Below are 26357 nucleotides of genomic sequence, written 5' to 3'. Positions count from 1 at the left end.
TGCTGTGTGTGGGCTTCCTCTAGTTGTGGAGAGTGGGGGCCACTCTTAGTTGCGGTGCGTGGGCTTTTCATTGCAGTGGCTTCTCTTGCTGAGGAGCACGGGCTGTAGAGGCATGCGGGCTTCAGTAGCTGTGGCTCACAGGCTCTAGAGTGCAGGCTCAGTAGTTGTGGCGCACGGACTTAGCTGCTCCATGGCAAGTGGAATCTTCCCTGGCCAGGGATTGAACCCGTGTCCCCTGCATTAGCAGGCAGATTCTCAACCACTGCGTCACCAGGGACGTCCCAATAGCAATTTATTTCTATCCTTCACTTATCACCTACTGCTGTCTACCTTGCAGTCTAGTTACTTATGAGCACAGCTCCTTTTCTCTAGTAGACGGCAGACTCCTTGAGAGGAAGGGATCCATTTCCCATCCCCTTCCTTGTCCATGTCTCCCCAGTGGCTGGGACACTGCCTTGTCTAGAGTGGCTGTTCACTCAACACTTGCTAAGTATCAAATAACAAAGGGCCATGTGTGGCTGACTTCATGTCCTCTGGTGTGTTCAGCCTCAAATTCTAAGGCTGGGCTCCTGGGCTGTTTATTTCCTTGCTGATTTCTTCTTTTTTCATTTATTTTCTAACTTCTTTAGTATAAATTTTTTTCCAGACCTGTGGCTTCACTTTCATTTCTCTTCCTCTGGGCCTGTTTCACACAGCCGGACAAAATTCTGGGCTCTCTACCCCACAAACAGCACTAACTGCATGTTTGGGGAACATGTAGTAATAAAACTTCGCAGGGCTCCCATTCTTCTCTCCAGCAAGAGCTGTCAAGATGGTATCTATGAATTATGTGCTTGAATTACTTCCACCAGGACATAACACAATAAAATGATTAACAAGATGGATACATTCTCAGACTCTGGTGGATTTTTCTTTACAATAATTATAGTGCATGTTGGTCAGTCGTGCAATGATTGGGACAGTATTTCTTTCTTATTTATCTAGTGGGTAACACTCAGAGTAATAACTTGGGTCTATATCTTTGGGCCAGAGGCCAAGCTGGGCTTCTGCTTGACACCAAATCCTATTAGAGATCATGGTAATGCAATTATATGTTCAAGTTAAATATTTTATAGCTGCTCTAGCCACCTAGACATGATCACTCCATCAGCCTCTAGGCAGAAACTGCCCAATGGCAAAAGTGAAAACTACATATCTTGCAAGGAACTAAGAAATAGTTGCTGTTGTGAAAAGTTTATTGATGCTTTAGAGGGCCAGGACAGGGAGGGTGGGAGGGAGGGGATATGGGGATATATGTATAAATACAGCTAATTCACTTTGGTGTACCTCAAAAGCTGGTACAAGAGTGTAAAGCAATGATATTCCAATAAAGAGCTAAAAAAAAAAAGTTTATGGACTCTTCTGGCCACCTCTGATTCTCTGGCAGCAGCAGGACTTTAAGCTCCCAATATACGAGGTTATAAATGCTAGCCCTTGTCTGGGCCTGATGTGGAGGGGAAGTCTCCCAAGTTCCCTAACCAGTGAAATGGGGGTAAATGAGATAATGCATATAAAGCGATTAGCGGGGCTTGTGGTAAACATCTCATCAGTGGTAGGTAAAATGACACCAAGTCAAAACACATCAAACAAAGCAAGACCATTTTTGGCCAGGCCAAAACAGAGGCTGTGTGGTGTAACCGAGAGAGAGCACAGACTTTACAGTCAGACCCCCGGGGTCCTCATCCCACTCTGCCACCTCCTGTGTGACTGTAAGCAAGTCACTTCACCTCTCTGTGCCCCAGTTTCCTTTTCGGAAACGGAGGTATAGTTACACAGTGCCTGACGCACAGTAGGTGGTACAGTATTAACATCTGAACCACTATGGATGGGGGCCGTGGACCCTCCTAGGGGGGTTAGTATGTCCTGGCTGCCCCCCGCACCCCAGCTATCCTCAGCTCCCTTCTCCTTCATCAGGGGCTCCTGGCGTGTTGTAGCTGCAGGTATGTGCACGCTATGACAACAGGACAAAAGGGAGCCCGAGAGCTTGGGAAAGCAGCAAGGAGCGCTCCAACAGCATCTCCGCACAGGACTGGCTTATGTATTAGGACACAGCTGAGTCCACGTAGGTTACGTTTCTTCCACCTGCATGACACACTGCAACGTGTGGGACGTGCCCACATGGAGGTCCTGGGGCGCTGAATTCTCTCTTCCTTTCAGCTCATACCTCTAAGGAATGGACGAACATTCCATAGACACCAGCCCTTTTTTCTGTGAAGGATGAGTTGTAAGGGTCCGGCCTCTCCTAGAAACCCCCTTCACGGGGACATTTCCCGTGACCCCCCTTCACAATGGCCAACTCCTCACTTCTTCTCTCTGTTACCTTTCACTCTGAGGACCCTGGCTGCGCCCGCTACAGAGGAGGCTGGTTCTGTGCGTTGGGCCTGATCCATCGTTATAGGCACAGTGTGGGCCCAGCCGCCAAAGGCAGAGCATGTGGACACACGCACCAGTGTGCGTGCCCTCACACACGTGTTTACACAAGAGGCCGTGGGAACTCTGTTAACCTGAAGGTGATAAGGGCTGATGCTGAGCTTGCGGGGTCTGGAAGCTTCCAAAGGATGTAGCAGAAGCAGCCAAAACAGAACATCACCCTCCCAGGGAACAGACCCCCTGCTGAGCCTTCTGCCTCCGCCTGCGGTCCGGGGAAAACGCCCCTTGATCCTGAGCCCTGCACCTGTGGAGGGTGCATCTTTGGCTGAGTTAGCCTCAGCGCTACAGAGCCTTCTGTCACTCGGCCCTCCACTCCTGGCGGCTGGCCAGCCTTCTAGAGGATGTGGGGGCATGTCCTCTCCAACGCAGTCTGGTCTGAGGGGGTGGATGCTCTGGTTATCTGACAGTCTGGAAGGTTGAGGGGGCACAGCTTTAATTCATGATGGCTGAGTGTAACCCCTCTTCCCTCCCAGACCCGGGGGAAATCCCAACTTTCACACTCAACAGACAGCAAATGAAGAGAAAGACACTGGGCAGAGAACACTCAGAAACATCCTCTGAAAGTCAAAGACAGGCTAGAGGATTTGGCTTCTCACTCTTCCATCTAAGCTTCTTAGATTTCAAATGCAGATAAAGGTGTTTAATAATAAAGAAATAAATTCAGACACTCAATAAGGTAACAGTAATAATAATAACAGCCCTTACCACCATCCTTTATTGAGTTCGTCTATGTGCTAGGCACTGAAATAAGCATGCTAATCTTATATATTATCTCATTTAACTCTCACCCCAGAATTAAGAGGTCGGTATCATTATCCCTATTTTTTCATATGAGGAAATAGAGGCTTAGAGAAGTGAGATGGCTTGCCCAAGACTGCAGAGCCCAAAACTGTTAGTTGTCCCAAACAACTAGTTACTGAATAACCTATTGTGTGCCAGGTGCCAGAGATTAACTGGTTCAAATGCTCCCTTCTCTGCACCCCCCTTCCCACGCGTCTCAAGCTACGGCATGACTCAGGTGAAAACTGCACGCCTTAGTTGTCTCCACGCCTGCCTCCTCCAGTGCAATTAGAGCTTGGAGGGCCCACGTGCGGCCTAACCCTCTCTGTAACCCCAGCACCCAGTTCATGGCCAGGTGAAGGTTAGGTGAGACAGAATGAAGGCACAACCTCTGTCCTCATTGTCTGATCCGGGTGACAAGATGGGTCATCATGCAGTAAATGCCTGCGATGGATAAATCTGTAAAACCCTGAGGAGAAAGCAACATCTCATGAAGGCACTGTAGCTCAGCATTGGGGGCTGGGCAGATAGTCTGCAGGTAAAGAGTCCTGGGATTACTTAGAAAGAGAGGAACATGTTCAAAGGCAGGTGTTGTCAGCATCCAGTGGAGCAGCAGGGCTGGAATGCAGGATGAGCAGAGGGATTGAGGCTGTGAAGGGCAGTCAGCTGGTGGATGCCAGTCATGGAGACCAAAGAGATGCCCCACAGTCCATGCTGCAGGCCCAAAGGAGCTTTACTTTAGGCGAATCAAAGGGCCGACGGTTGTCCATTTCTCCCCTCTCTGAACAGCTTTCTGAGGCTGACAACAACCAGGCTGCCTGGACCTACAGGTCTGGGCCTTGGGCTCTGACTCCCTCCCAGAAAACGTCTTTTTTCCCACACTCAGCCAGTCAACATGCCTCTGCTGTGGGATTCAGCCTCAAAGTACAGATTAAAGGAAAGAACATGAGAGCCCACTGTGTGTCAGCACAGTGCCAATGTGTTATCTCATTTGATCCTTCCAAGCTCAGGGAGAATTCCCTTGCTCAAGGTCTCCCAGCTGACTGGCTACAGAACGGGGATGGGAACGGCTCTTCTCACTCCAGACCGTCACACTGCTATCTCCTTCACTTCCAGTAGCTTCTCATCCTGGATTTTGCTTCCCTGGTTCCTCCCTCCCTCCCTTCCTATCCAAATCCTCCTGTGCCTTCTTGGACCTAGCCAACAGTGAGCCTCATTGCTGACCTTCCCAAAACTCCCTTGAGCGCTCACCTTGCCCTACGCAGTGACGCCCATCTCTTGTCTTCAATGCTATCAGGGTTAAGTCTTCTTGGGCTGTGAGAAACTCTTAAAGGCCAAGGACCCATACTGCACTGCCTTTGTCTCCCTCAGGGGGCAGCACAGTGCTTTGTTAAAAATAATGCACATATATATATATATATATATATGCATATATATATAATATGTATAAAATATATATATATGTATTTTTAATTGATTTGCTTTTTATCAGAATTGGTAGAGCTGGGCCTAAAAAGGTGAAACCTACAGTTGGACAACTGTGTGACTTTTGTGAAAACAATAAAGATGAAAGCAGAATGCAGAACAATAATAATATTAACTACTGTGCACTTATGGGGGAGTCTGCTCTGCATGGGATAACTCTGCTACCCCGCAGAACAAAATCTGGGCTGATTATTACTCCCATTTCCCAATGTTGTCTTGGCCACATTTGCCTAAGGCTGCAGAGCTAATAAAAGGAGGCACAGGAACTTGAACCCAGGTGTCAGGCTCCAGAACTTATCCTCCCAACCCTCACACTATGTGGAAAGGCTGCTAGATTGTCTACATGTTTCAATCATCATAGTATCTTTAACTTGGATTTCTCTGGATAACGAAGGCCTAGAAAGAAGAGACTCTCTTATTGGAATGAAATTAATGCACACTTATTTGGATATAATGCTGCAGGTGGAACTTCCTCTCAAATAAGCCATCCAAGTGGACTGGGATGAGTGAGGAGATATAGAGGAATCTAGCTGGTCTAGCTGATGTTTCTATTGCTACTGCCAATGGACACTCTTCAATTCTACCTTAAGCTCTGTAGCATTAAAATTTTTTTTTCTAAATCAACGTAATATATGAGGGTGAGTCAAAAATTATCCTCACTCTGGCTGTAGAATTCATTTTAATTAACTTTTAGAAAAGACAAATACATCAGTTTTTGACATAATCTCCCTGCTTTTCAATATACTTTGTCCATCTGTCAGCAAGTGTTTGTATTCCCTCATTAAAAAATGTTTTAGGCTGAGCTGTGAACCACGAATGCACTGCTGTCTTCACTTCTTCATCAGAAGTGAATCTTTATCCTCGTAGGGCTGCTTTCAGGGGACCAAACTGGTGAAAGTCCGATGGAGGAAGATCAAGACTACAGGGAGGATGCCTTAACACCTCAAAATGAAGTAATCCATGACAGACTTAGGTTTTGAAAAGTTTGTGCAAGATGGGTACTGAACAACTCATGCAAGAGCATAAACAAAAGCGTTTGGATATCTGCAAACAAAATTTGGACTGATACACTAAGGAAGGGGAAAGTTTCTTAAAGAGAATCATTACTGGTGACAAGACATGGATTCATCGCTACAAGCCTGAGAGTAAACAGCAGAGTATGGAATGGAAACATCCTCAATCGCCAACCAAGAAAAAGTTCAAAAGTCAACCATCAGCTGGAAAATTGATGTTTACAGTTTTCTGGGATTCTCAAGGGCCAGTATTGGAACATTATCAGGAAAAATATTCAGCAATCAACAGTGCTCATTACAGTGAGATGCTTATTGAAGAGCTGAAGCCTAAACTTCGGATTAAACTCAGAGGACTGCCATCCAAGGGCGTCGTGATCTTGCATGACAATGCATGTCTGCACACTTCTGCCTACACTGTCAACACTCTGCAAAAACTTCGTTTTGAGGTGTTAAAGCATACTCCCTGTAGTCTTGATCTTCCTCCATCGGACTTTCACCAGTTTGGTCCCCTGAAAGCAGCCCTACGGAGGATGAAGACTCACTTCTGATGAAGTGAAGACAGCAGTGCATTCGTGGCTCACAGCTCAGCCTAAAACATTTTTTAATCAGGGAATATGAAAGCTTGGTGACAGATGGACAAAGTGTATTGAAAAGCAAGGAGATTATGTCAAAAAATGATGTGTTCATCTTTTCTAAAAGTTAATTAAAATAAATTCTATACCCAGAGTGAGGGTAATTTTTGACTTACCCTCGTGTTACATTACATAGTTTAAAAAAGTCAAACAATACTATAAAGCTTACAATGAAAACTAGTAGACCTCTGCCCAAATCACACCATTCCAAGCACCTCCCAGACAACTGCTCCCAACTCTTTTGGTGATTTCTTCTAGAATTTACTCCAATATTTCTAAATGCTGTGCTTATACAGCTATTTTTGACTTATATTTGATATCATCTACTACTACTCTTATCTACTACTTCTGTCTAGTATAATCTAATGGAAAAGCATCATTTCTTGCTTCTTTAATTTCCTGTGTTATTAATGACTTTACTCATATTAGGCAACAGAAGTAATATAAAGATAGAAAATCCCTCTGAAATAGAATTTTCCACATGGTTAAGCACACCGGGTAATCTGTCAGGTCAACTGTTTTCTTTCCGCCTGGAGATCTCCCTCCTGGAGGATCCCTCTGCCCTGCTGTGCTCTGGTTTGTTTGTGTTCTAGGCCTGCTACACATCCATCAATCTGGGACTTGTCTTCTCTCTCATTCACTGAACCCCTTGCTTCCTGGGCCCCTCTTCTTGGTTTACTTTATTGTTTTGGTGGAGTGCATTTTCTAGGAGATCCCTGAGAAAAGATGGGTGGGAGGTATGATTTTAGGACTATGTGTGGCTGTAAATATCTTTATTCTACTGCAACACCTGACTGGTGTTTTGATTGACTGTGTGAGATGAGGAAAGAAACCTAAGGGTCTAGCTGCTTCTGTTCGAGCATCACATAAACTTGGGTCCAGCCACGTTCAGCTCCGTGCCTCACTCTTGTCCTCTGCAGCACCTGGTGCCTTGTCCTGAGGTTTTCTGGGGCCCTACTCCTCACTGACATCTCAGTCAGCAGATTTTTAGTATTCAGCTTTCCCCATGCTGCTAACTCAACCTGCTTTCTGTTTTCCAAGGGTCCACTGATATCTCTTGATGGCTACTGTCTCTCTCTCTCTCTCTCTGGTAAGGGAGGGAAGTAAGTGTAACACTCAACCACAAGTTCCTCTCAACAGCAACTTAGATGATTTTCTAGTCCCTCCTTCTTGAAGCTCTCTCTTCCAACAGCTTTGGAAACAGCACATGTTCTGATATTTCTGCCACTGTAGTCACTCATCCCCACTCTCCTGTTCTGGTTCTTTCTTCAACAGTTAAATGCTGGTGGTCCTCAGGCATCTGTCTTAAATTCTTCTTCCTTCTCACCACTTGCCACGCACCTTGCTCTCTCTATTTGATATTTTGAGGTCTCAGCTTAGATGTCATGTAGTCAAAATAAGCCTTCTTTGGCCCCACCCCCATTAGGTTAGCTCCCCTTGGTAAGTGCTCCCCATGACCTCATCCTTTTCCTTCACAATTCATCATGTCCCATTACTGATCAGTGTTCTTCTTCCTGCAGTCTGAGAGATCCACCAGGGCCGGGCCCTCTCTGCCATGTTCACAGGTATCACTACTGCCCAAGCAGAGTGCAAGGCATATAGAAGGCGCAGAAGAAATCCATACTGGATGAACACGTGCTTGCAAGGATAACTGGATGAATGGATCAATCAATCTAACAGGAGAACTGGATTCAAACCCAGGCTTGTCCATATACATGCTGTGTGATCTTGGACCAATAAAACAGTCTTCAGAAAAAAGCCTTAACGTCTGAACCTCAGTGGCTGCTTCCACTAAACAGGGACAATAATCCGAGTGCTGTCCTACCTCACTGGGTTGTAAAGATTAAAACAAGAATGGAAAACTGTATGTCATTGTGCTCAGTAAGCTAAAAGTTCTATATGACATAAGGGATTATTACTGTCATGGTAAACTCTGCTACACAGAAATTTCTTGTCTGCTTGGAGTGTGAAGGATGCAGGAAACCGAATGGTGGGCTCAGGTTTCAAACCTCAGGATTCTTTAGAATATAGTTTCTTTCTTGAAGTGAATCCCACTAAGCCTTCTCCGTATCCTCTAACACTAGGCATTCAGGGTGCAGGGACCACCTGGGGTCTTGCCTTTCACCTCAAGCAAAGTTGATTTAGAAAGCATGGTATGCCTTCGTGGTTAATGGTTTTAACTTAATTAATGTATTCTTTAAGAAGCAGAAATAGAAAACAATGAAAATATTTACATATACACAGGTGTAACAGAGACCTGAAGACACACACGTGTGTCCTAGCACCTGCAGCACTTAGAACTGATACTGGCCCCAGATTTGGTTCAACTCATGTCCTTTTCTGGTGCTCTAGATTTACCCATTTTATCACTTCTACCAACTGGGGAGAGGAGGAAACATTCAGAAAACCCCAGGTCTTAGAGGCTATAAAGTAGACAAAGGTCTCCTCCTTCACAGCCCTCATCGGTTACTGCTTTGAAACACTGCATTAGGCTCACTTTAAAAGTGCACGAGACTCCAATGGAGAGCCTGACAAACACCCTGACCGACATCCTCTAAAAGTCACTTTGGTTCCCATCAGGAAGTGGGCAGGTTGAAACAGCAGTGGCCTCGGAGCTGAAAACTTGAGTTCAAGTTCAAATTCTGCTTCTAAACTATAGGATTAGGCAAATTGCATTGTTACTAATACATGTGTTCATCGTGTAAACATAACTTCTGTGTCCTACTTCTGGGGCTGAAAATTACAAGCATTTCCCCATGTTTCATACTCTTGATAATGATAATTTTTAATGGTTGAGTAATATTCATTAAGTGAATATTGTGTAACTTGCTTATATGCTTTATTATTAGACACTGGATTTTTTCCAAATGTTCACAATTGTAAGCAATGCTGAGATAAGCAAGCAGCTTTTTCTAGGTATTGATTTATTTCTTTAAGAAAAACTCTCAAAAGTTGAAAATATAACCGTTTTTATGATTTAATGCAAAATGCCAATATGCTTTTCCAAAGGGCTGTATTGATTTACAGTGTAGCTACTAATATATGTGGGTACAGTTTCACTACAATCCCTTAGGGGTTGGGTATTAGCTTATGGGGGGGGGTTCTAATTTATTAGGTAAAAAAAAGATGCACAATTATTTTAATTTGCACTTCTCAGATTACTAATGAGGTTAAACATATTTCATGTACACTATATTTTTGGAAGTTTTTCTACATGAGCTTTAGTCATATATCTATGAGATTGTAATTTTTTTTTCATAGCATACGCACTTTAATATACATATTAATCTTTCCTTGGTCTCTCATTTTTACTGCAAGTATTTTCCCAGTCTACCATTTTTCTTCTTATTTTGATAAGTCTTATAAGACATATGGAAGTTTTACATTTTTATGTGAACATTTGCTAGTCTTTTTCTTTGTGATTTCTTCAATGACTTTTAAGCTTAAAAGTCCTTCTTAAGCCAGAGAGATGCAAATATTGGGTTTTACCCTCTTTTAGTTTGACTTTTAAATATTTACTCTTTAATCCATCTGGAATTTATTTTGGCATATGGTGTAAGGTGAAGTCTGAATCAGAGGGTGAAAACTCAAATTCCTCCAGGGGCCAGGCAGGTAAGTTAAAGGAGTAAAGCAGGTTGGGTAGAAGAAAAACGATGAGGTGGAGACTGGGATGAATTACAGAGTATTTGAGGGGCAGGGGCTTGCCGTGCAGGAATTTTGTGGTCTTCTAATTTTTCGAGGTAAGCCATAAACCTATACTTTTATGGGAAATCATCCAGTGTTTAAATATTGGGCCAACACTGCAGGCTGAAAATCCTTCTCTGTGTCTACTGACACATCTATCCCTCTGAATGCTACCTGGTAGCCTCTGGTTAAAGCTGATGCTTTTCCAAGTTACTCCAACAACATTTACTGACTAAGCCTTTTCTTTTCCGTTAATGTACAATTCTTCCTTTTTCAAATATTAAATTTTTACGTATAACTGGTACTATTTCTAGGCAATTTTATTTCATGAATCCACTTGATTCCTATTCTCTTTTATCATAGATTTAGGGTATGTTAATATCTCTAAAGATGAGCACCCTTTCATTATTTTTTTTGGAATCTCTTTCATACTTTCATCTGTTTATTATTCCAGATGAAGTCTTAAACCCTTCAATCAAATCCCCCAAATTCCCTTTAGGATTCTGTTTGGCATTCCATTAAACCGATAAATTGACATATTTAGAGTAGTTCATCTTCTCATCTAGGAACATGTTATATATTTCCTAATTATTCATGTCCTATTTTATAGCTCTCAATAAAATTTTGCAGTTTTTGTCACATAGGTCACATATAGTTCTCATTAAGGTGATACTTTAATTTTTATTGATTTTTTTTTTTGACTGGGACATTTTTCATTACATTTCATAACTGGTTATTGCAAGTATATGGGAAATCTACTGACTTTTGAAAAGCTATTTTGTACCCCAATTACAAGTTCTGAATTCTTATTAAGTAGTTTTTTGATTCATGTTTTTGTGTTCTTTAGAAATGCAAACACATCCTTCACAAATAATGTTAGCTCTGTCTTTGCCTCTTGTTTTTGTTTCATGCCTTAGGTCACTTAAGCCAGAACTTCTAAAACAATGCTAATAGATACACCCTTATTTATTACTAGTTTTAAAAGGAATTTGTCTAATATTTAATGAGGAAGCACTGGCTTTTGACTCGCCAATGTTCTTTATTACGCTAAGTATCTTTTTGGCTTTCGTTTTCAATATTGTTATGACCTAGTATTGTGATCAAAGGAGTTTTTATCACTTATTGAACACAAAAGACAAGTCTCAGCACAGTACACTCAAAAAGTGTTGAAAACTTGCAAAATAAGTGTGAATCAGATATACGTGGATTTGAATCCTAGCTCTGATTCTTGTGACCTTGACTGCAATCCCCTGCCTCATCTGGAAAATGAGATAATGACTCTGATGGCACAAGTTGGTTGTGAGAATTAAAAAGTTAATGTAAATAAATTGTGCTTAGAGTAGTACTTGGCACCTATGAAAAGCTCAACAGACTTCACTTTCCTCCTCAACCATTTAGAAGAAAGAGATAACCGTGGTACAATTTCCCAAATGAAAGCTTTCCAAGGAATAGCTTGCATTTGTAGGGTTGAGAAAACTCAAACTGTATTTGTGAAGAATACCATCCTAGTCTTCCTGCTTTAGTACACAGGGCTTTTCCTGACTTTTCCAAAATATACCACCCATCCCTTGCACTCGTGCATGGATTCTCTGGCCTCTGACACAAGTGAAAATAAAAAAAATCAGGTTGACATGTAATATGAACCAGGAATGAAACAAACTGTGCTTCTATTAGCCCTGAACACAAGCACTGCTTAGATAAAGGCATGAACAAGCAGCTACTCAAAGTGAAACCAGATGTTTGGAGGTTTCTGGCCCTACACTTTTTTATAACCCTTCATATAACACTCATAACCCTGTCATTTCAACAGAAGATCCTCTGCTCTGTTTAAGCAGCAAGAAAGCCTCCCAAACTTCTGTTAGATTTGCAATCACTAAACCTGTGCTTGATTGTGAAGAAAAAGGAGCTTCTTCCATCAGTAGAGATCCTTAGGTGCAAACTCTGTGGCCTAGACAAGCACTAAGGACTGACAAAGCACACACCCTGAAGCATCCTCAGAGCAGAACCTCCGATGGTTACCCATTACCTCAGGAAACGGGACTCAAGGGAAGTGGGTACCGACTTGGGAGGGGCCCAGAGAAAGTGTAGAAAGCTAGTGTAGAAAGAGCACAGATTTGGAGTCAGACTCTTCTAGATTTAAATCCTGGTTCTGCCCGTACTCCTTGTGTGACTGTGGGCAAATCTGTTAATTTCTCTGAACCTTATTTCTTCATCTATATAAAGAAAATAATTTCTCCTTCTTCCCTGGGACTGTTACAAAAGTTAAATTAGATAATGCATCTGCAACACTTAGCTCACTCCTGGGGCCCCGTAAGCAGCAGAAGTGATTAGTGACTATTACTGCCAATTTAATAACAAACCCTTGAACAGCACCTATCATGTGCCCAGCCTTACTCTCAGTATTTAACAAATATTAATTCAGTTTCTCCTCATAATTACTCCCATGAAGTGGGACTAATATTATCACCATTTTTCAGATAAGAAAACTGAGGCACTCATGGGTTAGGTATCTTGCCCAAGGGCACACCGCTAAGTGGCAGAGACTGGTTGCAAACCAGGCTGTCTGACTTCAAATACACTCTCTAACCACTGAGCCGTGTTCCCCCTCTCTCTCCGGCTCTATGACCCAATGTAATTGATTTGATTCAGTGCCACCTTGAGGCTGCCTTTACATGGAAGGGCACACACACAGTTCAGGCCATGGAGGGCTTACCCAGTAAGGCAATCCATTTCTAGGAAGCACTGCTGACCCTGAGATCAGTGCAGACACTACCCTGTATTCCACTCTCCTCCACCTTCAAAGTTCACCTTTTCTCATCTTCACTGCCCTCTCCTGTCCCACAGGAAGAGGTGTCTCTCCTCCTTTCCCAGCATGAGCCCTTCTGCATCTGCCAACCATTCCGTGTCTCCCACCCCCTTGCATTAATCATCTTCCCTCTCTCCTGGGCCTCCAATCTCCTCCCCTGGCTCCTTTCCTGCAGCTGACAACACGTGCAAAACTCCCCCCACCTTATGCAAACCTTTCCTTGAACCTGCCTCCTCCTCAGGTTACTCCCATCTGTCTCATTCCCTGCTCTGTCTAGAAGGAATTGTTTCTACTCTGTCTAGAAGGAATTGTTTCTACTCCACGACGCCTCTTACTCACTCCTGAACTCGTGGTGACCCTGCTTCCACCTGCAACAGGGGTGGGAACACTCTCACTGACATTGTCCATGACCTCCTGATGACCAATTCCGGCAGCTGCTTTGTCATTAGCTCCCCAACTTTTCTCTAAGGCGAATCTTTGTGTCTCTCTCCCCCACTCACCCTCTAAATGCTGGGGTTCCATCCTGGACTCCCTGCTTCTCAGGGCTCTGCCCTCTCACATCCAAACCATGACACCCATCAGGTTCCTCTTTCCAGGTCAGAGTTACCCCAAGTCAACGCCTATTTATCCATCTGCCCTTTGCGAACTGCCAACAACTGACGTCCACTTGGAAATTCTATGAGCAGCTCACATCTAATGTGAAATTGACCATCTCTCTACTGCCTTCCCCCAACAAACCTACTTCCCCTCCTTATTTCCTAATTTAATTAACAGTATCACTGCACATCCATTCTCTGAGGTTGACATTTCCTGCCTCTCCCTGACAGCAAAGTGGTCAAGAAAACTAGTCGATAATGTCCTTGAATGCATTCCTTCTTTTATGCAAAACAGTGGCATTTGCCCCAGTTTGGGCCCTCTTCTCTCATCTAACTGTACTGGTTACTGAAACAGCCTTCCAACTGGTCTCCCTATTTTAGTCTGAGAAACTAACCCATTTGTATATACCACTGCCAAAGAGATCGATGCAAGACCCAAATCAAGCTACATCTGTGCTTAAAAACTACTCTGTGCTCCCCACTGCCTTCAAAACCAGACTTTTAAGCTGGCCTAAAAAGCCCTTGCCAGGTTGGCCCTAAACTCACTTTCTAGGCACCACCCCATTCATGCCCACTCATTCACCCCCAGTGGATACACCAGGCACTCTCACACAAAGGCATGAGTGGGAAAGCACACAGGGGGAAAGTGTGGATACTGGAGCCAGAGAGACCTGGATTCAAATCCCAGCTCTTTCACTGACTGGGTATGAAACTTCTGCTTAGTCATCTAAACACTGTGAGCTCCACTTTTCTCTGTGAAAAAAATACCTACTTTGTATGTGTGTTGTAAAGAGTCGGAAACAGGTTATCTAAAACACCCAGGATAATACTTAGATATGCTGTGCAGTGAATAAAGAGTAGCTGTTAATATTAGTAATTTTGCCAAGTAGTTTCAGAAAGGCAAGGAGGAGTGTGACAAAACCTGAAACTAGAATGTGGCATTTGAGAAGTTCCCTACAGAATCAGAAGAAGACCAAACTTATAAGAACAAGTAACGGTTAGTGCCTTGGAATGTTCTGGAACGTGCATGTCCGTTTCTGAACTGCAGCAGTACTGGCACAGAAAGACTGGAGACTTGAACCAGCTTCAGACTTGCTCTGCCCCCTGAATCCAGCAGCTGTGGAATGCACAGATCTCCCAGGACAGGAAGAACAGTCCTCAGCCGGGTGCCTGGCAGCACCCTGAACTGGCAGTTGTGCCTTCTTTCCTTCTAGCTGCTCATAAGAAGTTAACATCCACGGAAGAAAGTTCTAGGCTGCAGGGAGTATCTGTGACCTTTGACCTTTCACTTGGTGCTCACTGACCCTCTAAGGAGGGTCTGCCACGTTCAGAGTCCTGTGCCAGCAACCAGGCTCCAGGAGGAGTCACCAGCATTGGATTTGGAAGCCCTGGCTTCGTGTCTTCCTGTGAGCCACTATTCAAAGACTCTGTCTTCTCATCTCTAAAAGCTAATAATGGTCCTTTCCTGCCTGGTCCATGGTGACCACATCTGTCTTTGAGCAGAGATGGTTACTATTTCTCCTTTATTCTTTTTTTTTTTTTTTTTAAAGTAACTCTTTCTCTATAGTTCCTTTCTGGTTCTCACTTCTGCTCTGGCTCCAAGTTGCTAGTAATGAAAATTTGTACACGGCTTTCCAGCTCACTAAGCACTTCTTTCACAATGAGTCTTTTATGCCTCTCAACCTCCTCCTGCATCCCCCACAGAGGGAGCGTCCCTTCTCCCTGCTCCCATGGGAGCTCGCCCAGGCTTCTCAGTTGGCACAGACCACATTCTACTGGAATTATTTATGAAAAGGCCAGTTCTCCCCGTGGACTGCAGGCTCTTTTCGAGGGCAAAGCTTCTGTTGTAGTCACTGATGAGTCTCCGGCACTCAACAAAGCTGATGTTCAGCAAATGCTGAATAATTAGAAGATACTTAAAAACGTGTTGAGAACTTATCATGAATCACCTGCTTTCATGTCGTCATCAGACTCTCTAAAGTAGGTTTTATTACTAATTACAGGTGAGTTAGGTGAGGCTGAGACCTATCCAATGTCCCACAGCTCATAGATAGTGAAGCCAGAAGTCAAATCCAGGTCTGTTTCACTCCAAAGCCTTGCCCTTTCTCTGGACCACACCATCTCTCTGGCCACAGCAACAACCTTAACTATCTACCACCAGTGCCAAGTCCCGCAGACTTGGGCCAGGGTTACTCCTCAGAGGGTGTCACAGAACAGGAGGCCATGTATTTAATCATGTTCCACTTATCGGTGGTACTGAAAAGGGGAAGAAAAGGATACTATGCGTGAGAATCCTCGTAAAGCCGCTGTTCAGCAATGGTAAAGCTAGTTGACAAGATGGGGAGGAGCAGTTGCCTTTAACAAATGAGAGAAAAAAGAGCTACAAAATAAAAATTAGTCATGTGTTATATAAAAATTAAACCATCGCTGATAAAATATCTTCTATTGGAAACTCCACCTGAGTGGGGGTGGGAGTGGGGTTCCCTCAGCAGGAGTGAGTGCAGGTCAGCATGTTCTTCAGGACCAGGCAGATGGGTCTCCGGCAGCTGAGGATGGCAGGCCCACTGCCGGCACCCTGTGAGCCTAGGAGATGTGAATGCCATGATCTCTAAGATCCGGCTACTGTGATGATTCTCTGACTATGAGAGTGTATAAGGACACACATTGATGTCATCACACACCAGAAACCTGGTCACTGAGATGTAAGAGCAAGAGCACGGGTGCTGGGTTGCTAACCTAGCTCTTTTTGCTACTTATGAGATCTTGGCAAAATAGCATCACATCTCTGAGCCTCAGTTTCCTTATTTATAACATGGAAACACATGTAATCTAACTTCCAGGGTGTTTGGGAACTGATACTGCACCCTGCACAGTGTCTGGCATGGAATCAGTGCTCAATCAACAGACTGCTGTCATCACGATCTTGGCTCTGCCACTGGGTGGCTGTGTGACCCTGGACAAGTCATGTGATTTCTCTAAGCCACGGTTTTCTTATCTTTGGTGAAAGTGAGATTTAAATAAACAAAAGGTTTGCATAGGCACCTGCCAGATGTATCCCAAAGTGGCAAATACATAAACCGACAGTGAAACGGAAGCTCTGGCTCTGGGTGGAGGAAGAAGGCTGAAATGCTGATGTGGAGGAGCCCAGAAATAGCTGGACTTTTTCTGCTGACCCTCCCCCAGCACCTTCTCCCAGTCCCCTCCCCACAGCTGCCTGTCTTCACTCATCCTGAAAATGGACCATTCTTCAACCCTTTTCTCTTCATGATTTAATCTCTTCCCTTAGGAAACATTATCTTAACACCTGGAGTTTGCCAAAAACCTCCAGGGGGCAGTAGACAGCTCGAATTGACTCATCTCCATTTCCAAGGCCCCCATCCTGGCCCAGGCCAGCCTGAACCCCTGCCGGGACCACTGTCACAGTCTCCTAACTGGTGTCCCAGCTCCTACAGCTGGAGAAACTTTCCAGTATGTAAATCAGATTAGGTCACTCCAGTTCAAAGTTCCACAACGGCTTCCTGCTATCCTTAAGATAGATTAAAAAACAAAACAAAACAAAACTCTTCATATGCCATGTTAAAGCCGGTAGAGTCTGGCTCCTAGTGCCTCTCCAGCCTTACCTGATGCCATTCCACCCTATGATACCCGCATCCCACACGGTGACCATCTCAAAGTTCCTTCAACTTCTAGCACTTGCCTATCCCAGGACCTCTGTACATGTTCTTCCCTCTAATTGGTGTATTCTTTCCCCAAACCTTCATCGAACCAACTCCTTTCTACCCCTGCCCCAGCCATCTAAATTAGGTCCCCTGTTTGTTTCTCTAGAGTACCCTCTTCTCTTCTTTACCACAATGAATATTTACCATTTACCATTATACATGTACAAATATATATATATATATAATGATTGTAATTAAACTTAAGAATCTATCCCATACTGCCTCAAGCATGTCTGTAAACTCCAGAGGGCAAGAAGCATGGCTATTTAATATACCACAGGCACCAATGCCTGCAGGACATGGCATGTAAAAGGCAACTAGTAAACACTGGTTGAATGAGAATATGAACAGATGTAATGTCTAGATCTGCCTGCAACTGCTCTAGACTTGCTCCTCCTGGCTGGTCCCCTTAAAGCATCATGCAAGGGACTATGAGCCTAATAAAAAAAAGTCCTTGCTGCCTTGACTGCTGTAAAGAGACTGAACCAAGGCTTTTCAGTCTTCCTTAGGAATATGGGCAGCTTCTCTTTTTTCTCAGCCTCACAGCCTCACTTACTAGCTTGTGAGGGCAAGCACCACATCTGCCTCACGGCTGCACCTAAATGTCCAAGCCAGGGGCCGGTACACGTTAAGGGGCTGTCCGTGACTACTAACTGAGCTAAAGAGACTCAGTGAAGCCTGTGGCAGACACTGATGACCGCATATTCATTTCCCCTGAGAACCCTAATTTTGTTTAGAGTACCAAGGTGGCAAGTAAAAATATTCATTTCCTCAGACTTCCTTACAGCTCTGAGTATCCAAGTGACACAGCTCTGCCAAAGAAATGTAAGCTGAGGGCTTTAGGAAAAATCTGACTTCCCTATTTCCTTCCCCTTTCTTCTTTTTCCTGCCTGACATACAGACATGAGTTCTGGAGCTGCAGCAGCCATCTTAGGACCATGAGGGGCAAGCATGAAAACAACAGCCAGAGCTGAGGATGGCAGAGCACAAGGGTGGAATGAGGCTAGTCCCTGGTGCCACGCTGGACTGTTGTACTGGCCCTGGATGAACATGTCCTAGACCAAGAGTGTGCATGAGAACCTCAAAATCCTGCTTAAATGCCACACTAGTGGAGATCTTGTTACCTGCACACTAAATTCATTTCTAACTATTCCCACGGAGAGAGACAAGCTTTACTGCTAGTACCTACTGTGTCCTTGAGCTCCCTTTGCTTCTTTCCTGCCCTTGAGGTCCTAGGCCCCAGAGAATTTACAAAATAAATGGCAGGGGCAGAGAAGGCGGTGGCGTGGGGGCGGTGGGAACCCTGCCTTGCTGTCTTCAATGGGCGGGGACAGCTGCTGGCAGGGCTGGTCTCCAGCCTGCAGCTGAAGTGCTCTGATATTCCGAGCTCACCACCACTGAACAGATTTTTGGCCACAGTCTGTCTCCAGTATGCTGACTTGAGTTTTCCCTCCCGCCTACAATTTCATTCCACTTATACCAGATTGCTCCGAATAAATCGCTGCTATCAGGGAGAGGTGAATTCACATGGCACTTTTCCAAAGAGGTGTTTTCAGTAGAAATTTCACAAAGTGCTGCCAATGTCACTTACAAGAAGGTTAACTGATTACCAAGCAACCTTGACTCTTCATTGCTGTATTATATCTAATTCAGAGGAAGGGGATTTGGGGAAGGGTGGGGCAGAGCTTATGCGAATCCAAAAGTCATTTCTTAATCATTTAGTTTCTTCTTTGAAGTAGTGAAGGTTTTTACACAAACTACAGTATATAACGTCAGAGATTTTTCTCTCCCGATCCTTGCAAATGCACCCAGAGGCTGAAGAACAGTAGTTTACCCAATCAGGCAAGGGAAATATACAAATAGCACTGTCCATTGGTCTCTGGAAAATCCTGAAGAACCCAACTTTGATAACCTGTGTAAGATAGGAGCTCATGTGAAAGTATCTACTCATACCTTGGAATAAAGAGGAACGGGTTGCAGAGACAGCAAATAAAAACACCACTAGTGCCATTGAATATCCCTTCTGACCTTTCTGGCTCCCCCTCTTTTTTCTTTCCTCATGAAATCACAAAGATCAATCCCAGGAAACCTCCTCTGTTATATACATTAATGGGATCTTGTTCTGGGCCCCACAAGGTAAAGCCTCCAGCTCTAATCATTTTATCTTGCTCAAAGCCTGTAATGGCACCTAATACCTGCAGAATGAGTTTCTCCTTTACGGTGGCATTTGAAGTGCTCCCTGATAACTCAGTTCTCCCCATAGGGCATCCTTGGTCTAGTCAATCAGGACCGGTGGCTCCTTACAGCTGGCTCTTAACTTTTTGCCTACCTCCCTCTTGCTCATGCTGTTCCTCCAACTGGAATAACATCCTCGACAACAATCCCCTCTCATTTTTCTCCTTTAAATGTGAAAATTCTACCCATCCTTTAAGGTCCCATCATGTCTCACTTCATCCCGAGAGCCCTTCCTGACCCATCTGGCTGGATGGGCCCTTGTCTTCCTCCAACCCAATGGCACTTTGACCAGTGACTCCAAGAGTGACCTTTCTTTCTCTTTTCCTTGAGATAGAGGCCTTTATTATGTAAATGCTTCATCTCCTTAGTCAAGACCATGAGTTAATTTTGCCAGAAACCACACTATACCTTCTCTGTATCTCCACCTTGGGAAAGAGCAGGAATGCAATCATTTTTGGAAAAAGGAAAAAAGGAAGGAGGGAGGGAGGGACTAGATCTGCTTCTAGTCCTGGATGTAGAATAGGTCAATTACAGCAGCTGTCTGGGCCTGAACAAAGGGACCCTCCTCTTTAATTAGCATGAATGTCCTCAGACCAGGAAGACCAGGGCATGTTTCTCATAAAATTTCCAGGGTCTATGTTTTCTAACAACGATTTCTTTTCTCTGGATTTCTTAATCCACTGTGGATAATCCACCTCTGTTATTTTCCAACTTGGCTCACATTGCCACCATGTGGGGTGATCTGTCCTTTTACGCTTCAGCATCAACCGTAATTAAAAGATAAGATGCTATCTGGAGACCCAAAACACTGCACCACTGACTCATCAGGTCTTGGGGTTGCAAGCAATGCATACAAAGGTATTTTTATTTTTAAAGTTTTAGATGTTGTGAGATTTTGTTCATGGTCTTTTAATGACTTCTCAAGAAAACTTCCTATGTTGATTTAAGATGCTTACTTATATTGGAGGCAAGTTAATAAAGGGGAATTATATTCCATATAATACAAATAGAAATAAAATATTTAACAGTATCAGAGCAAACAGTAAGACACTGTGGCATAATGGAGAGAACATAGGATTTGGAGACCAAGTTTCCATCCTAGCTCTGCCCTCACTGACTGTGACTTTGGGCAAGTTGATTAAATTCTCTGAGTCTCAATTTCTTCACCTTTAAAGGTGAGATCAAAATATGTATCACCTAAGGTTTTTGTGAGGTTCTTTCTTACATACAGAAAAGAGCTAAGCGTGGTCCCCAACACATAGTAGGCACTCTCTAAATGTCTGTTGAATGAATGAATGAATAGGTGGAAAACAAAAGTAAGTGTAATGTCCAAGAAAGGGGGTTTGAGCCTGGAAAAGAGGCAGATGGCTAAATAAGGAAGATCATGAGGTTTGGAGTCAGACAGATACAAATTCAAGTCCTGGCTTTTCTCATAACATCCCTGAACCTCAATTTCCTTATCAACAGTAGGGGGTGAAAATAAAAATAAAAATAATCACCTTGTGGAGGTACTGCAGGGCTTAGAGAATGTACTTAAAGCCTTGTGTAAATGGCCACGGTGAATTATAATTTAGCTACTGGTATGCATCCTCCTACTTCATTCAATAATTGGGGTCAGCAAGGTTACATACCCCCAAACAGAGCCAGAACCAGAAACAGCATTACCTTCAAATTCTCCATCTCTGCTGTGGGGGAAAGGCCATTCTTTCTGAAAACAGATGTCATGTTTTATTCTAAAATTTGCTCAGCTTCAGTGGTGTGTGTGTGTGTGTGTGTGTGTGTGTGTGTGTGTGTGTGTGTGTGTGTGTGTGTGTATGGGGGTGGGGGCGGTGGGCAGAGAGAAAATGCATCTAGTTCAGAGGGAGCTCTGTCAACAGCATGTCTCCGTGTGTATATATTTATGTACCCAGTTCGTAAAGTGCTTTTAGATTTTTTCAAGGCAAAAGATAAACTTATTTAAAATCATCAGCTGGATTGCATTAAATGGAGGGAAAAACAAAAATATACACAATATGGCCATTTGTTAAATGAAACACAATTATTTCTGCCACTACCTAATTACAAACAGACATAAATGCTCTGGATTCTGACATCTCAGATCTCCTTAAATTCTAGCTCTGCATTTCAGCGTGTAATAAAGGGAGGGTCACATTCCAATTTGTGTGTTAAGCAAACCTGAGAGTTACAATTGTATATTGGGACCATGATGACTTCACTAAAACAAGACCTAAACTTTTAATTAACCTGCCAAGACAAATTACAACTCATGGCTCACAGGTAATGACCAAAGACAGCTGAGACTCAATGCCAGGGACTCTCGGGGAGAGAGGGATTAATAGCAACATCAGAGTCAGTCTGTTTTTGCATTAAAGGGAAAAAAGGTATTCCTTAAACAATCACTGTAGCTTGAAGGAAGACAGACAAGTCAGAAAGGCAGGGAGAGAAAGGTGGACGGGGAAAGGGGACGGGAGAGAATGTTAACCACGTCCACGTATCGAAGCCTGGGCTGGGCACTTTATATTTGCTGTCTCCAATCTTCACAATGGGGAGTGCCAAGTACTGCTACTATTTCATTTTCCAGACAAGAAAGATGAGGCCCAGAGTGGTGAGGTGACTGACTACGGTCACAGAGCTACCATGGGACAGTGGGAGAAGGAAGGAACGGAAAGCAGTGCTCAGAAGGCATTTGTTTTCATAGCTTAGTTGACAGACTGACCACCAGAATCAGCATCACCTGGGCTCCACCTCAGGTCTACTGGGAAAAGGCCCATGAATCTGAATTTTAGACTTGCTTCCCAGGTGCTTCCTTTGTACAATATTTGAGTCCCCCTCCGCCTCCCCCCACCAATAAGATTCTGTAACCCCTTGTTACTCAAAATGTGGGCCACAGAAGAGCAGCATCTCTGGGTGCTGGTAGGAAAGGCAGACTCCAAACACCCACTCAGAGCGACTGAAGCAGAATCTGCATTTTGACAAGACTCCAGGTGGTTCATAAAACTCTGAGATGCACGGTACAGCCTATCTGCTCTAAAAGACAATATAGGGTCAAGGGAGGTGAAGATAGATTTCATCATTTAGGTGAGAACAGGAGGACCAGAGGGAAAAGCAAGACCATTTCTTTAATTATGACAACAGAGGTCCGTAAGCTCTGACAAGCCAAGAGTTGGCAAAGGTGCCTAACGGTACCTACATCTTACTTCTCTGGGAGGCACATCCTAATTAAAAGTAGCTTTCTTTGGGGGTTTGTATTAATATCCTTTCATATTTGTGCTCCGTTATTAAAAATACAGAATTCTGATTGCAGGAGACCTTAGTTCTGAGCAAGGATGATACTGTGCCTAAGAGAAATCAGGCTGTGAGACCATGAAACTGTAACTCAGGCACCACTAATGACTTGAAATCGTGTCTCTAAATTGAAGCCACCATGTCCAGAAAGAGAAAAGAAACAGGGTCTGGAGCCTGGCAGACCCTGCTAAATGTCAGTCTAATTGATGGTGAGGACCACGACTGGCTCTCCCATGGACGGGAAATGGGGCTGCACTGATAGCCTCCAGGTCACCATTAACCACTGAGCCGCAGCCTCGAATTCCAGAATCTCAAGGAACCAGGAGCTGGAATTTGTGCAGGGCCAAAGCACAAATTAGTGGTGGAGATTTAGAAGCAAGCATACGTTCCACTTCATCTCAAAAGAAGGCATTAAAGGAGGAAACTAACAGCACTGCAGCTGCCAAGACTGGGCTGCTGACACCCCTGCCAACGGGGGCCTGAGCAGAGGAAAGACCGCGCCCATGCCCACTCCCTTATTAGCCAAGTGACACTGTATGCCAGCCAGGGGCTGGGGGGAGCAGAGACGATCAGTCCAAGTCCCTGCTCTCTAGTACTCAGAGACCAGCAGCTAGCACAGAGACTTCCAAAACAAGGACAGCACGAAGTGAAATTTCCTACCCCAGAGCTGATGCAGCCTGATGGCCCTACCTCCCTCATTTTGCCAAGAGGGCAGACTATTGAGCCTGCAGTTACAGCAGAAGCTTATACACTATGCACCGTATTTAATGGGAAGGTATTCTCCGCATTGACGCTAAAGGCAAAATTGCAAATAAGAGGAAAATGACCTGAAAGTGACCACTGTTGTTCAGAAGGAAGGACCTGGGTCTTGCAGGAGTTTTAGGAACCAAGGACCAGATTCGGAGGTTTTTATTCAACTCCATTTCCCATGTCAGAGAGGCTCCCAGCCAAGGACTGAGACAGAGTTTTGAGGTGAACTCAAAACCACACAGAGGTTTTCATTAAGCAGAAAAATCCATCCCCAAGCATTCTGGTTAGTGGAGTTTTGTCTTCTGGACGTTTTATTTTCGTGTAGAGGATTTTAATCTCCAGGCAGTGTCACTGTGCTTATGTTATAAACTCAGACAAAATAAACTCAGACAAACTCAGGTTTCTGACCTGAACCGCTGAGACCACCACATCCTACATCACATCGTGGTGATCTAAGGAGGAGATACATTCTGTTCAATATGTGGTAAAGAAGAGAAATTCCTTAAAACAGGATGCCAGGCTCCCTGGACACCCACAGGCTTGTGAGGTGGCCAAGGGGCTCACTGTGAACGAGAACTCTTCCATTATGAGGGACAAGAAGGTGCTAAGAGCTCATTTAAATCATCTGGGCTTGCTGTCCACCAGAGCTCAGGACATCCCGGTTCTCTACAAAACCCCCATCTGATCAGATTGTTCATCTAGCCCTTTGCATAGCTATTCTCATAGCATATCTTTTTTTTCTCATCTGCCAGGGGTTGTCGGCTCCAAAAGTAAAACAAACAAGCAAACAAAAATACACGTAAAACACCAAAAACCCAAATAACACATCAGTGATTTGAACCAAGGGAGAGTATAAGGATGAATATAGGTGTTGGATAGAAGTGACAAGAATTCCTGCCTCCTTGTCAGTTTCACCCCTTGGTTTTAAATGTAGCTGCTGGTCCACACACCAGGCTACAGATAACATAGAAAAGGTGGTGGGCAACAGTGCTGGACTCAGGTGACAGCCCAGAGTGGTCTTCCAGCTCCTGTCACTCCCTTCCCTCATTTCCCTGCATCTCACTCCCATCCCTTGTCCGGCAACCCCAGTCAGGATGGCCTCATGCCGGGCGGCCTCTGCAGCTTTGGGCAAGACACATCCCCTTTCCAGCTTCAACACCCAGGATCCCCAAATGTCCTCTCACCCAAAGAGACAATATCTCACAGATCCCAGAAGAGTGGAGGTTCCTTACCAATGGCAGTGGTGAGAAACGAAACCACTTCAGACTCCTTCCCGTCATTATAAAAAGCCAGGTGCCAGATTCCTGAATCCAAATACTGGATGAAGCCGGTCTCATGGCTAGAAGGCGGGACAACTCCCCGAGACTGGCGCTGGGGTCCCTCCAGGCTCCGTGCCTCCTGGGTCAAAAGCCTCCTTCCATCCAGCAGCTCCACAAAGTCAAACTAAAGTACAAAGAGAGCATAATTAGCAGTGGACCTGCTTCACCACAACGCTGCATTCTTCAGGCTTCTCCTAGGGAGGAGATGGAGAAATACCAACTGAGACAGGTAAAAGAAGCTGAAGCCACAAAGAGGCTGACCAACCAACTCCAACTCCTTCCCAAGCCTCATTCTTCCACGGTAATAGTCTCCTGATCCTCTTGTGAGTGCAGCATAATTAGTGGATTATTTTTAAGTCTCAGAGTTTGCACAGGACAACCATGCTTTTCCAGGGGTGGGCACATGATCAGAAACCCAGACACTTCATGACTGAACTTCAACCCCATGCAGGTGATGGCAGGAGGGAATCCTGGGGGTTTAGGATTGGGCCTGGGGCACTGGATGTCAGTCAAGTGCAAGTGGAAGTTTGATTTATACCTGCCTTCCTTTTGTCAACGATCCTTTGTCAATGCTCCAGTTTCAGGGAGCAGTTTTAGGAAAACTAAACTGGATTAGCTCAAAACTCTATCAATAATTACATGCTGTGTCAAATACAATTGCCGATTGATCCAAGCTGCTAGCGTGAGAGACTTGAGCAAAGCCAGTCACGCAGTGCTAACAGCAGGCAGGGGGTGAAGTCCTATTGGCCTACTGGCAAGCAAATCGAGCAACTGTCTACCTGTCTGTCTGTCCATATTTTTAAAAAACCAAAATACATATTTATTCTGTCTCATGTGAAAATGTCCAGGGGCATGAAATCCAGAACTAGCATAGCAGTTTCCCAAGGAAATCAGAGGGGCCCCGGCTCTCTCTACTTTTCCGCAACTCCGTCCTTAGCAAATGTATTTATCTAGCTTTTACCTAAAAATTAAATAACTATGGGGGCTAGGAAGATGGCATTTGGCCAGGGAATGCCTGATGGATGCCTGTGATTTACATTACTTCGATCCCAGGGCTGGCAGGACCTCACACAAGTCTGTTCTTCACCCATCATGACTGGTAATGTGTCAATCATCCTGGCCAAGTTTTTTTTTTTTTTTTCAATTGAAGTATAGTTGATTTACAATGGTGTGTTAAATATTGCTGTATGGCAAAGTAATTCAGTTATACATATATATATACACATTCTTCTTTAAATATTCTTTTCCATTATGGTTTATTATAGGATATTGAATATAGTTCTCTGTGCTACACAGTAGGACCTTGTTGTTTATCCATTCTGTATATAAATGCTTACATCTGCTAACCCCTGGCTGGGTTTTTTAAGTGTTTCTAGTGCGCATGTCTCTGGGTAAACATGAAATCCTGAAGGAGAGAAGGAATGCTTTATTCTGAGCCAGGTCCTGCACTAGCTGCCTTCTAGATGTGGTTCTCCACTCTTCACAACAGCCCTGCAAAGTGGGTATTGTTATCACCATTTGCTAGATTAGGAAACTTGCTCTGAGAGGATGTTACAGGCTCGAGGTCACACAGCTGATAATGTG

At 44.2% G+C, this 26357-nt stretch overlaps 1 protein-coding gene across 1 annotated transcript in view; it reads right to left on the bottom strand.

The window, feature by feature from the left end:
* Nucleotides 1-26357, bottom strand: part of TENM4 (teneurin transmembrane protein 4) — a 732935-nt gene that overhangs the window by 160062 nt on the left and 546516 nt on the right. Inside the window, 1 exon segment of the mRNA XM_057747430.1 lies at nt 24687-24897. Within this exon segment, the coding sequence (XP_057603413.1) occupies nt 24687-24897 (211 nt within the window).

Source organism: Hippopotamus amphibius, chromosome 9, assembly GCF_030028045.1.
Source record: "Hippopotamus amphibius kiboko isolate mHipAmp2 chromosome 9, mHipAmp2.hap2, whole genome shotgun sequence".
Lineage (NCBI taxonomy): Eukaryota > Metazoa > Chordata > Mammalia > Artiodactyla > Hippopotamidae > Hippopotamus > Hippopotamus amphibius.
This window is presented reverse-complemented; position numbering and strand designations above follow the sequence as displayed.